The sequence below is a fragment of the Cetorhinus maximus genome, chromosome 5 (genome assembly GCF_964194155.1).
Source record: "Cetorhinus maximus chromosome 5, sCetMax3.hap1.1, whole genome shotgun sequence".
Lineage (NCBI taxonomy): Eukaryota > Metazoa > Chordata > Chondrichthyes > Lamniformes > Cetorhinidae > Cetorhinus > Cetorhinus maximus.
Genome location: NC_135883.1, coordinates 67577062 through 67589464, shown reverse-complemented (window position 1 = coordinate 67589464; position 12403 = coordinate 67577062). Strand labels below are relative to the sequence as shown.

The following is a 12403-nucleotide window of genomic DNA, read 5'->3' as shown; positions in this document are numbered from 1 at the left end:
TAATAGAAGCTCTCAAAGAATAATGGGATGGTGATCTTAAGAGGAAGAAATTGCAGGGCTAGGAGGAAAGACGGGGTGGGAGCAAGGGGCACTAGATGAATTGCTTGCTTTTGCAGAGAGCCAGCATAAACTCGACGGGCCGAATGGCCACCTGTGCTGTAACCATTCTATGATTCTGACTCTATCCCCCTCAGGAATACTGCAGGGATGAGCGCGAGCCGGTGAGGGAGGGGCGGGGTCGGAGCACGAGCCGGTGGATGGGATGGGATGGGGGGTTGCAATTGACGTCAATCGGCGGACCCCCTCCCGTACCTATTAATAGCTGTGACGCAGCCGCTTTCGGCTTGTCTCCCGAGCGTGTGTGGAGCAGGTGTGTACCGGGCGGTTCTTGCTCGACGCGTTCCCCCCCCCCCCCAATCACCGTTGTTAGAAGGGGGAATGGTGAAGTAGAAACGGAAACGGTGGGTGTTGGGGGAAGGAGCACGGTGGCTGGAATGGGTGCGAAGGGCTGTGGAATTGGAAGCCGCGGGCTGTCTTGTTATACGCATCACCGACTAGGCGGTCATTCGGGGTCTGGTGGGTTGGGCTGATTCCCCGGTGAATAGGGCTCTCCATCCCCCGGCCCTCTGCACCCAAATTGCTGGAGCTGCCGATCACTCGGCCTCCCTCCTTGAAGCTGCCGCCCGCTCTTTTGGCATCGTTAGAATTAAAAGGAAAGAGATCCGAGTGCAGCCGACAGGTGGGCGGCGGCGGCGGTTTTATTTTGCGAATAATTCCGCGATTTTTAAAAAAATAAAAATTGTCGGGTTGTTATTGTTTGACGAAACGAATAAAATCTGCGCCGTTTGCACCTCCACCTCCCATCTCACCACCACCCCCACTCCCCCGGCTCTGTCCGGAGGAGCGGGGAGGGAGTCCCCGGGGCTGGAGCTCGGTGCCCGTTAGTGAGAAAATGGCCGGTGTGCCCGAGCCCGGGACGTGCGGTTATTGCCAGTCAAAATGGAGGTGAGCAACATGGAGGGGGGCGTTAGAGAGGGAGAGGCAGCAGGTATCTATCGAAGTAGCAGAAATTGTCATGGAGATATACAAAAAAAAGGAGGGAAAGGGGTTGGAGGGGGGAAGTAGGCGATATCAAATTTGTAGCTGGGGAGAAAATAGTCACTGTCTTTAGTAACAAGGGGATTATTAGAATAAACTGCATGTCGCCCATAAAGCGGAGAGTAGGGTTTGCATCGCGTTTTGGCCTCTTAACATTGATTCACTTTTCCTTTTTCTCTCGTCGACCAATTAACCTCCATCCCTGGCTCCTTAGGGCTGAGTAGCACCTTGACACCATCCTCTGGCAAAAGCAATGGGTAAGGAAAAGATCCACATCAACATTGTTGTGATTGGCCATGTGGACTCTGGCAAGTCCACCACCACTGGCCACTTGATCTACAAATGTGGTGGCATTGACAAGAGAACCATCGAGAAGTTTGAGAAGGAAGCTGCTGAGGTGAGAAAATGAGGAAGATCAACTTGCATGGATGCTAATGTATAGCTGGAAAGTTACCTTGATGATAAAGTCCTGATGAGCATGACAATGTTGTAAATGCCATGTAGGATACTGAACAAAACTGCATTGTAATGAAATTCTTTTTTTAACCCTCCCACTTCAGTTGTATTCATCACTGCAACTAGACACGAAGTTACTATTCTGTTTTTGTGGATCCGAGCTCTTGAAAAATGAGAATGAAACTACCAAAGTGAATGGTAGGCTAAATTCTGAAGAGAATCCAAGATGTTGCATCTATAGAGTCAGCAGGATTTGCGCTTACCTATCTCTTTTTCTCCATTCATTTCTGCTAAGCTTTATTATATAGAAAACAGTTAATGTGCCACAATGTGGTACAGGGTTTTCTGGCTTTTGGGTGGAAAGAAAATAATCCTTTGAGTACATGAAAGCTTTTATCCTGTGGCCTCAAATGAGTATTTAATTGAATATGGTCAAAATTAAATTTCTCTACCTGTAAAATCATAACTAGAATTAATGTATATCCAAGTTAAATTATGGCTTAGAAACGCTAGAGTGCTCAAAGGGTTAAATTGCTTATTGGTCTTGCATGGTTGGAGCACTGAGATACCAGGATCCCTACATCAGCATGTTATTATGGTTGTCCTGTTTGCATTTTCTTTCTCTAGCGAAGCATCTGAATAGAAAATCCTGGAGTTGATTGTACTTCAAGGGAAGGAGTTGGATTGGGTGGGTTGTTGACTGACATTATAATTCTGTGCCTTTCAGATTGATTTTAGTTTTGAAATTCTATTGTAGGTAAGCAAACTTGAAAATTAGGGAAGTTGCCATATTTGAGCAGTAGGAAAATTTTTAAGCCTTTTATTGCCAACCTTTTTTCTTACAGTATTACTTATGCACACCTTGACTTTAATGGTATAGGTAGCAGCTTGAGACTGGACCCAAGACAGTGTAAATGTTTTGGACAAGTGCAGCAGTGGATGTTGTAGTGTGCCATCTACTCCCAAGGAAATAGCCTAGGTTTACAGCAGCTTTGAAAATGACTGACAGCAGTCTAAAAGAAAAAGAAACTGGCAATTTTAATTGTATTATTGTAAGGCTGTATTTGTGTTATAGGGTTCACTTGTCAGCCTAAGGCTGATCTAGAATTAAGGGTTCAGAAGTATGCAGCAAATTCCTTGAGTGCTTTGATCATTTGGATCTTCTCTGTTTTGGTGTTCAAGCCATGGATGTTAGTCACAGTATAAATTGTAAAGAATCGTAGAATGGTTACACCACAGAAGGTGGCCATTCCACCTGTCATGCCATGCTAGCTGTTGAGAACATCTTGGCTAGTCCCACTTCCCTGTTCTTTCCCTGTAGCCATACAAATATTTTCTTTTCAGATAATTCCCTTTTTTCAAAACCCCTATTTAATCTGCCTCCATCACAATGTGTATTCCAGATTCTAACCACTTGCTGCATAAAAAATTTTTTCCTTCATGTTGCCTCTGGTTCTTTTGCCATCAGTTCAAATAGATGTCCTCTGATTTTCAACTCCTCTACCAATGGAAATGTTGTAGATCCCTCAAAGATTTCAAACACTTCTATCAAATCTCCTCTTAACCTTTTTCTTTGAGAATAGTCGCACTTTCAATCTAACTTCATAACTGAAGTCTCATGCCTGGAACACCATTCTTGTAAATCTTTTTGCACCCTCTCTAAGTCTTCACATCCTGTCCCAAATTGCATGCTACTCCAGTTGAGGCTGAACAATACTTACCACTTTCACAACTTGCCCTGCCATCTTCAATAGTTCGTGCATATATACCCCCAAGCCCCTTCTGCTCCTGTGCCCCCTTTAGAACTGTATCCTTCATTTTATATTACCTTTCCTCATTCATCCTACCAAAATGTATTACTTCACACTACCCTGCACTGAGTTTCCTCTGTCATATGTCTACACATTCCACCAGCCTCTGAACTCTATCACTACCCACAGGTCATAATACTTCCAAGTCTTGTCATCTGCAAATTCTGAAATTGTGCTGTGCACACCCAAGTCTAGCTCATCAATGTAAATTATAAAGTAGTTGCCCTAACACTGACCCTGGGGACCCCACTGTATAGTGTGCTCCAGTCAGAAAAACCACTGGCCACCACTACTTTGCTTCAGGTCACTCAGTCAACTTTGTACATGTGTTGTCACACTTTTATTCCATAGGCTTCAACTTTGCTGGCGAGCGTGTTATGTGGCACTCTTATCAGATGCCTTTAGGAAGTCATTGTGCACCTAATCAATTCCATAACCCTCATCAACTCTGTTACATCATCAAAAAAACTCAAATCAGCCCTTCTATTTATATGCCTATTGATGTTTGGTTTCCCTTTTGTTGGCTGCCAATCTATTCTTGTACTCTGTGCCTCATTTTCTTCTTTCACTTTCCCTCTTGATTCTCATTTGTATTATCAACCTAGCATCTGTCATTAAAGCCCCACCCAAACATTACAAATGGCATACACAGCCTTAAACAACTGAGCTGGATTTTGCTAACTGAATATGTAGCCATTTGTAGCACTGTATATTAATTGAATGTGGAAATTAAGTCATTCAATTCAAAATGCAATTTTAGCTTGCTTTATATCCAAATCAATTTTTGCACTCCAGAAGGAAAACCATTTCAGATTGACCAAGTGGCAAGTAAAACTGGCATTAAAGTAGAAATGCATAGTTGCAGCTCTTTGCTCCTCTTGCCTAAGAAGCTCTACTCATGCTTAAAAACAAGATTCCTTAAGACACATTACGCCTGCTGAACTTAGTTTCTGGAGAACCTTATTCTTAAGGGCCATGTGAACAAAAACTGTAGTATTCCCGTGATCCTTTAGAAAGCTGATAGTTTCCTTCGAGAGAAAACACTATCTCCAGTAACCCTGTCAAAAAGTCCTGGATACACAACCAGTGCCCTGATGGCAGGTGGGCTGCTGACTCTACATGCAAAATCTTCATTATGACCACTGGAACCACCAGTTACATCCTCAAAAATGTAGTTTCCATTATTTATTCCTGATTATTGTAGTAATCTGTGACCACCATAAATTACTGGCATTAACAGTTTATGCCAGTAAAAGGTGTCTTTTCTACCTGATATGAGAAAGAGAGAAAGGAAAAAGATAATAAGCAATATGATTTCCCTGCCAACAGCTAGATGTGTCATTGGAGACCTGTTAAGAGGTAAAGGATACACAGGAGCTACTCACATCTGCTCTTGCATTCTGCATTAGGGGAACAGGGAAGGTGGGTGTCTTAGTGAGTCACCAATGCAAAAAATGCTTGGCTTTGTAGCCTGATGTTTGAGAGAAAACAACCACTTGTTGTGGCTTCAGCACATGAAATATTGAGAAGTGCTGATGTAGAAGTCATCCAATGGTTAGTGTACAACATTGATCTGCATGAATAAGATTTGATTTAAAATTTTGTCTCGAGCGTATTTTCATTTAACAGAACTCATTAGCATGCTGGAATTATGTCCCCATATAATTTCAGCATTCTCTATTTGCTTGCAGCAACTCTGTTACACAATTAATTGCATTTTATTCTCATAGATGGGCAAGGGTTCCTTCAAGTATGCCTGGGTTTTGGACAAGTTGAAGGCCGAACGTGAACGTGGTATTACTATTGACATTTCTCTCTGGAAATTTGAAACCAGCAAGTATTATATTACCATTATTGATGCTCCTGGGCATAGAGATTTCATTAAGAACATGATTACTGGTACTTCTCAGGTAGGTATATGTCAAGAGTTGCCAAGACATTAATTTGAAAATCATGGCGATACTGTAAGTGAATAAATTAATCTTAACTTTTGTTTACAGGCTGATTGTGCTGTTTTGATTGTTGCGGCTGGTGTTGGTGAATTTGAAGCTGGCATATCTAAGAATGGCCAGACTCGGGAGCATGCCCTGCTAGCCTACACTCTGGGTGTGAAGCAGCTCATTGTTGGAGTGAATAAGATGGATTCTACTGAACCCCCATATAGCCAGAAGAGATATGAAGAGATTGTCAAGGAAGTCAGTACTTATATCAAGAAAATTGGTTACAATCCAGACACTGTGGCATTTGTACCAATCTCTGGCTGGCATGGTGACAACATGCTGGAGGCTAGTGCTAACGTAAGTAACTTCAGAGGGGCCGTTGGATTTTCTGCAACTTGTTTATTAGTTTGTAGTGACCTTGTGCAATCTTAAATGCTGCTAATGGTGGCTACCTTGACTTTTGACAGTGGCTGGGATTTTGTCAGGCTAATGGAGGTCTTGCCCACCGGTCAGAGAACCGGTGTTCAGAGAACCCTGTCCATTCCATGGGGGAATTTGACAAAGTCAAGTGCCCTTTGGTCGCTTAAATGACCAGAATTAGGCCTTTCCTGCATTTGAGGTCTCTGGAATTGAAAGTCCCACCTGCTGAGAGCTGCTGGCTAATCAGAAGCAACTCTTTCGAGTACAATCACAGTTCTTGGTTTCCGCGAGTGGGACATGAACCCACAACCCTCTGATTCAAAGGCGAGGGTGCTATGGACTGAGCCACAGCTGACACCTCCTAATCAGAAGCAAGCAGCTTGTCATTGTTGTCAGTGGGAAGCGGTGGCAGCTGGCAGCAATGCGTACACCAGAGGCTGTAGATCATCATTAGACCCCGGGCCAAAGATGGGTGACCAACAGGATGGGGATCACAGGGAAGTGGGGATGGGGTGATGGTTTGGAGGCAAAGGCGGGGATGTAACTTTCAGCAGCCACCCAACCTGCCTGATGCTGGGTCCTTCAGTTGGGCACAGTGCCTGACTATATATGACAGCCATTGGAGTCTGCTGGCAAGCCCAATTTAGGGTTGGGTGGCTTTTAGAGAGCCTGGGAAAGCTATGCAACTTCCATTCAATCTGAGGTGTCAGCTGTGGCTCAGTCCATAGCACCCTCGCCTTTGAATCAGAGGGTTGTGGGTTCATGTCCCACTCCCGGAAACCAAGAACTGCGATGGTACTTGAAAGAGTTGCAATCTGTGACTGTTGATAACTCGAAAGAGTTTCCATTCAATCTGAGCCACCTATAAATTGTGGTGGGCTTGGGGATAATGGATGTCAATTAGCTTATTAAGGAGCCTAAATAGCATCCTGTCTCTGGCAGCTAGGTATCCCATATCAGTTCCTTCTGCCCTCCCGATTTTAATCATTGGTTGGGGAAGTGTGGTGGGTGGATTTGCACTGCTGGGCGAATGATGCAGGGCCTCTCCCACATGGGCCTGGCCACTGTTTTCTGCTGTGATACTCTGTGTTTAATCCAGCCCATTGTTAATCTGTGTTGATTGCCCTTTCCAAGGTGCCAAGCACCTAAATTGGGTAATTATCTGTGGAATCTGCAGCAATATAAATGTATGTTCCATGGACTATGTTGCTGTTCAACCATAGGAAGAAAAAATTAAGATTTTTTTTTGCAGATGACTTGGTTCAAAGGTTGGAAGATCAATCGTAAGGAGGGTAATGCTAATGGAGTTACTCTGTTGGAGGCTCTGGACTCTATCCTGCCACCACAACGACCAACAGAAAAGCCTCTTCGCCTTCCTCTACAAGATGTCTACAAAATTGGTGGCAAGTATTGCAGTTTTCTGATTTGAACATTGTCAAGTGGCTGTTCAAAGTAAAATATATTCATAAAATCTAAGTTTTTGACAGAAGTTAATGGTGAGTTTTCTCTTGTACAAAAAATCAATCAGTGGGTGGCCAGAAATGACTTGGACATTAAAGACGTGAATGCAATTTTTAAAGTCGGAAGACTGCCCAGTTATTTACCTCATACACAGTGTAAGGCGTTAAGCTTAGTCAAATTTGGTTTTGTCCAAATCCTGCACTTTTAATTGTTCAACTGTGAAATTCTTAATAGTAACTTGAATACAAGTTCTTAAATGTCAAAGAAACTTACCTTTAATAAACAGTCAGAAAACATGTAATTATGACACTAATCTGTGACTTCCTGATAAGTCAAAATAAAATGTATACCACATTCTTGCATCCTAGTACGGTGAGGGTGTGGGTAGGGTATGAAGGCAGCAACTTTTAGAACAAATTTGTGATTTGAATGATCATTTTACATATTTAATCACCTAAGTAGTAGCATGGCATTCAGATCTATATTTATGGTTTGTTTATAAGCAGTGGTGCTTTTGAACTTCGATCTTGTTGGGTGCTAATCTGGGTTGGCAAGCTTGAGTACCGATTTTAGAATGTAAGCTGTGATTTTGCTTTTTGTTCTCTTGCAGGCATTGGCACTGTACCAGTGGGCCGTGTTGAAACTGGTATTCTGAAACCTGGTATGGTAGTAACCTTTGCACCTGTTAATGTGACAACAGAAGTAAAGTCTGTTGAAATGCATCACGAAGCCCTGACTGAAGCTATGCCTGGTGACAATGTTGGTTTCAATGTCAAAAATGTGTCTGTAAAAGATGTCCGCCGTGGCAATGTTGCTGGGGATAGCAAGAATGATCCCCCAATGGAAGCTGCCAACTTCACTTCACAAGTCAGTGATTTGTCAGTTTCCTATTAGTCCAGATTAATAGTGTGACTGGCTTTTGGTCCTGAAAGGAAACCTGTTTTGTAGCTTTTTGAGATTTTCTTAAGTTAATGTGTTGAATTGTGAAGCTGTTTAAAGTTAGCAATTGTATCCATGTCACTGTCAAAATGCAACTGGCAGTTGAAATGGTGTCTTCTCTTTTTTGGTTTTTGATATACTGGCAGTAACAGCTGAGAATTAATTAGTTTTGAATCATAAAACTTAAGTGTTTCGCAATCAATTCTTGGTTTTCAATTTTGATGGTTAGAAAAATGGTGCCTTATTACTTCTACTTATTATCAGCAGTGATTCCCAGGGGACTCATCAGCAGACACCCTTGGTGTAGCAACAGCTTTTTCAAAGAAAATATTTGAGGTGTACACCTCAGTGTTCCAACCATAGAATAAACTCTCTGGTTTCATTCAACTGTCTCTGCAACCAGACATCAGTTCATTGCTGATTCCATCCAACTTACAGCAACTTTATCAGACCCCTAACTTTAATCTGTCTTTTTTCCCTCACATGTTGTGTTCCCTCTACTCGCTGTGATTGCTTGTAAATTTTAGTGTTTCCATGTCTGTTTGGGTGCATGTTTTTGCTGCTGCTCTGGACCTCTAAGCCCTTCACTTACCTTCTTCCCTCCCTCCACTTTCTTATTCTGCTCTTTATCCCTCCCTTCTATCATGCCTCCTCTTTCCTTCACCCTAAAGTACTCTTATCTTCAAAAGCCCCCAATTTAACATCCTTGCTCTGTTACCCACTTCTCTGCTTTCCTTCCTCAGTCTCTGGACTGAACGACTTCTTATCTTTGGTGATTTCAACTTCAATATTGACACTGTGCCCTGAATTTACTGCTGGCCTTTCCTCCCTAAATCTCTCCCTCCATGTAAACTCTTCTACCCACACACTTGGTCACTCCCCTGAATCTTGTGATCTCACTTGACTTCATTACTCCTGTTGTTAACACTAAGGCAAAGCAGTCCCTGATTCCCTTGTATAGCTCTATGCCCATAGTTACCTTCCCCCTCCCAACTTCATTTCTTTGCCTGTCTCTGGAAAAACTTTTACCACTGGTTACTTACCTCTGCACTCGAATTTCCAACTATTTGGCCTATGGCCTACAATTCATGACCTTTTTTGGCAGCAACTGATTTACTAAATCACACCTCTCAAACCACTTTTAATGCCCTTGTTCCCACTAGAACTATTTTTAGTCTTGGCTTTAGTCTTCCTTGTATACCCCTCATCTCTGCTCTCAGTGTCACAAATTTGCATGCCTTTGGCAAATCGCTGATTTAATCATCCATCACCAGATCTGGCTGGACCACTTAAAGCATTATTAAGTTACACTGTCCATTTACTAAAACTATTCACTATTCAAAGAACATCTAGGAATGCAAAGTTAATCCCTGCTTCTCTTCACAAACCATCTTCTTAAATCACCCTCTCCTTCAATGAGTGTGAGGAGCTTATGGACCTTTGTTGCAAGGATCAAGAACATCCAGCTAACTTACTGCTTTTCCCCCTTCACCCTAGCCCATCAGGGAAAACTTCCTCAATTCCTGACTGCCTTGGCCCAGAGCTTATGCCTGAGTCTGTTCCATCCCCTGCAATGTTTTCTGACTTTTGTCCATGAGTGCCACCTCCTGCTCCCTCAGGCCTCTTCCAAACAAACTGCTGACCAGTTAGCTTTCCTTTTTTATTAGCTCTCATCTTACCTGATATTGTTGACTGCTCTCTTCTCCGAATCCTCCCCCCCCCCCCCCCCCCAAGCCTACTATCACCAATGTTTCCTGATTTCTGTTTGCTGTTGCAGCTAACTTGTTGCACTGCATAGTCCTTTTAAAGTGCCGCACATGCACATCTTAAGAGAACTTTGCTTGTGTGGCCTAATTTGTTCTCTGCATGGCACATTACCGATTGCTGTGCTATGTGCAGTTTAGAAGGGATATTGGTCACCAGCTGTCTACTCTACCTACCCATGACCCCCTTTTGTTGCAAACTACTCCATCTCCAACCCCCTTTTTCTCTCAAGTTTTTAAATGCAACTGTTGCTTTCTGAACCCATGTTTTCTCCAATTCCATGTTTGAATCCTTCCAATTCTGGTCCAGCCTCAGCACTGTACAAGTCACAAATAATATTATTTGACTGTGACCATGGCAACCTGTTCTTTCAATCTGTCTGCAACCTTCAATAAAGTTGACCATGTCATCATCCTCCAACTCCTCTCCACTGTTATCCAACTGGGTGGAACTGGCCTACCTTTGTTTCATTCTTATGTCCTAACCAGAGAATCAATGACTTCTCTCATTATCTCTTGGAGTTCCCCAAGGATCTATCCTTGGCCCCCTTCTATTTCTCAACTAAATGCTACCCCTTGATGATAGTCACACATGGAACCTAGTCTGTAGTCTATGCCAGTGACATTCAACACTTGTCACCACCTCTTTGGACCACTTATTTGTTACACTGCTTGTCGGAGCAGAAATTTTCTCCAACTAAATATTGGGAAGACTGGAGCCATTGTCTTTTGGACCCAACACAAAATCTGTTCCCTTAAACTGAGCAAGACCACTCACAATCTTGCTGTATTTGATCCCAAGATGAGCTTCTGGCCTCTATCTGTATAAGCACAAAAATCGCATACTTCCATCTCCATAACATTGCTCAACTCTGCTCCTGCCTCAGTTCATTTGCTGCTGAAACCCAGATCTGTGCTATTGTTAACTCTAGGCTTGACTATTCTGATGCTCTCCTGGCTGATGACCCATCTTCCACCCTTAACGTGTGATCATCCAAAATGCTGTCTATATCTTAATTTGCACTAAGTCCCATTCACCCCTCACCCCAATGCTTGCTGACCTACTTTGGCTCCTGGTCAGACAATACCACAATCTAAAAGTCCTCATTTGTTTTTAAATGGCTCCATGGACTTGTCCCTCCCTGTCTCAGTAACCTCCTCCAGCCCTATGAGCCTTGAATCTCATTTTTCCAATTTTTGCCCCTTCTGTGTTTGCAGTTTTAATTGCTCCATCACTGGTGACATTGCTGTCAGCTGCCTTGACCCTAAGTTCCAGAATTCCTTCTGCTCCTCTACCTCTCCTGTCAGGGTGCCCCATAACCTACATCATTGGCGAAGCTTTTGATAATCTTCCCTATTATCTTTGTCTGTTTTTATTGATATTGCTTTAAATAGCTATATAATTGTAATTTATCTTTATTGAAAAATGTTTGTCCTGAAGTTGTATTACACAAATATCAAACTGGGTTTGCATTATTGCAGGTAATCATCTTGAACCACCCAGGACAGATTGCTGCTGGCTATGCTCCTGTCTTGGATTGCCATACTGCTCACATTGCTTGCAAGTTTGCTGAGTTAAAGGAGAAGATTGACCGTCGCTCTGGAAAGAAGCTAGAAGATAACCCCAAGTCCCTGAAGTCTGGGGATGCTGCCATTGTTGAAATGATTCCTGGAAAGCCCATGTGTGTTGAGAGCTTCTCTGAGTATCCACCTCTGGGTAAGTAAAACCTCCACACCTGCTTCCCCTGCTGTCATACCAAGCTTGAAAGTAACAAAGACTCTTTAAATATTGCAGGTCGTTTTGCAGTTCGTGACATGAGACAGACTGTGGCAGTTGGTGTCATCAAAGCTGTTGAGAGGAAGGCTACTGGTGCTGGCAAAGTCACCAAGTCTGCCCAGAAGGCTCAGAAAAGCAGATGAATTCTACATCTGTCAGCTGCCACTTCAGCCTCCTCTGTTGGAAGCCCAGCTTTAGAGTGGATGATCACAGTTTACCATTTAAGCTCCATAATAAAAGACTGGTTAATCAAAATGCATCGTAAATATTTCAGAAGGAAAGGATTGTGGACCATTTCATTAATCTACGTTGTAGCAGTTTTAAGTTATTAGTTTTTAAAGCTGTACTCTTAAATGGAAACTAATGCCTTTACCAGCAATTCTGTCATAGAAATTAAAGCTGTTGAACATAAATGGAATCTGTTTTTCTCAACTTAACTCCAGAACTTTTTACACTTCCTTCTGCAAACCTACAAGTTTTACTTTGTCCTACTCCCATTCTTGTTCTTCATTCAGTTGCTTGAGCCTGTTCTCCCATTCACCTCAATTCCATTTACATTCTTTTGTATTATCTAACACAAATCTAGCAATCCCATGTTTTGAGAAACCTAGTAGGACTAATGATTTGTCACAAGTTGTGTCTAATTTGGTGATATAACTAATATTTCTGAATTTTTGCTGGTTATGTGAAAATGCACTGAATTGGCTGGTTGGAAGCCATTGGGTAAAAATCTGTTGT

General features: G+C 42.6%; 1 protein-coding gene across 3 annotated transcripts; it reads left to right on the top strand.

The window, feature by feature from the left end:
- The first annotated feature begins 244 nt into the window (after nucleotides 1-244).
- Nucleotides 245-12078, top strand: eef1a1a (eukaryotic translation elongation factor 1 alpha 1a). Of its 3 annotated transcripts, none has more exons than XM_078541938.1 (8): nucleotides 245-370; nucleotides 1313-1495; nucleotides 5096-5275; nucleotides 5366-5662; nucleotides 6978-7128; nucleotides 7797-8053; nucleotides 11371-11605; nucleotides 11684-12078. In XM_078541938.1, exons 2-8 carry the CDS (start codon nucleotides 1352-1354, stop codon nucleotides 11806-11808), a joined length of 1389 nt encoding a protein of 462 aa, XP_078398064.1. In that variant the 5' UTR covers nucleotides 245-370; nucleotides 1313-1351; the 3' UTR covers nucleotides 11809-12078. The 3 variants fall into 3 exon arrangements, with proteins under 3 accessions (XP_078398064.1, XP_078398066.1, XP_078398065.1); XM_078541940.1 differs by having other exon boundaries at nucleotides 354-739; XM_078541939.1 differs by lacking the exon at nucleotides 245-370 and adding an exon at nucleotides 381-461.
- The last annotated feature ends 325 nt before the right edge of the window (nucleotides 12079-12403 follow it).

What these genes read in the sequence shown, in the direction of transcription:
- eef1a1a (XM_078541938.1), top strand. Translation starts at nt 1,352, where the DNA reads ATGGGTAAGGAAAAGATCCACATCAACATTGTTGTGATTGGCCATGTG. An exon ending in TGCTGGAGGCTAGTGCTAAC is followed by an intron (nt 5,663 to 6,977) that starts GTAAGTAACTTC and finishes TTTTTTTTGCAG; the next exon opens with ATGACTTGGTTCAAAGGTTG. An exon ending in CTCTGAGTATCCACCTCTGG is followed by an intron (nt 11,606 to 11,683) that starts GTAAGTAAAACC and finishes TAAATATTGCAG; the next exon opens with GTCGTTTTGCAGTTCGTGAC.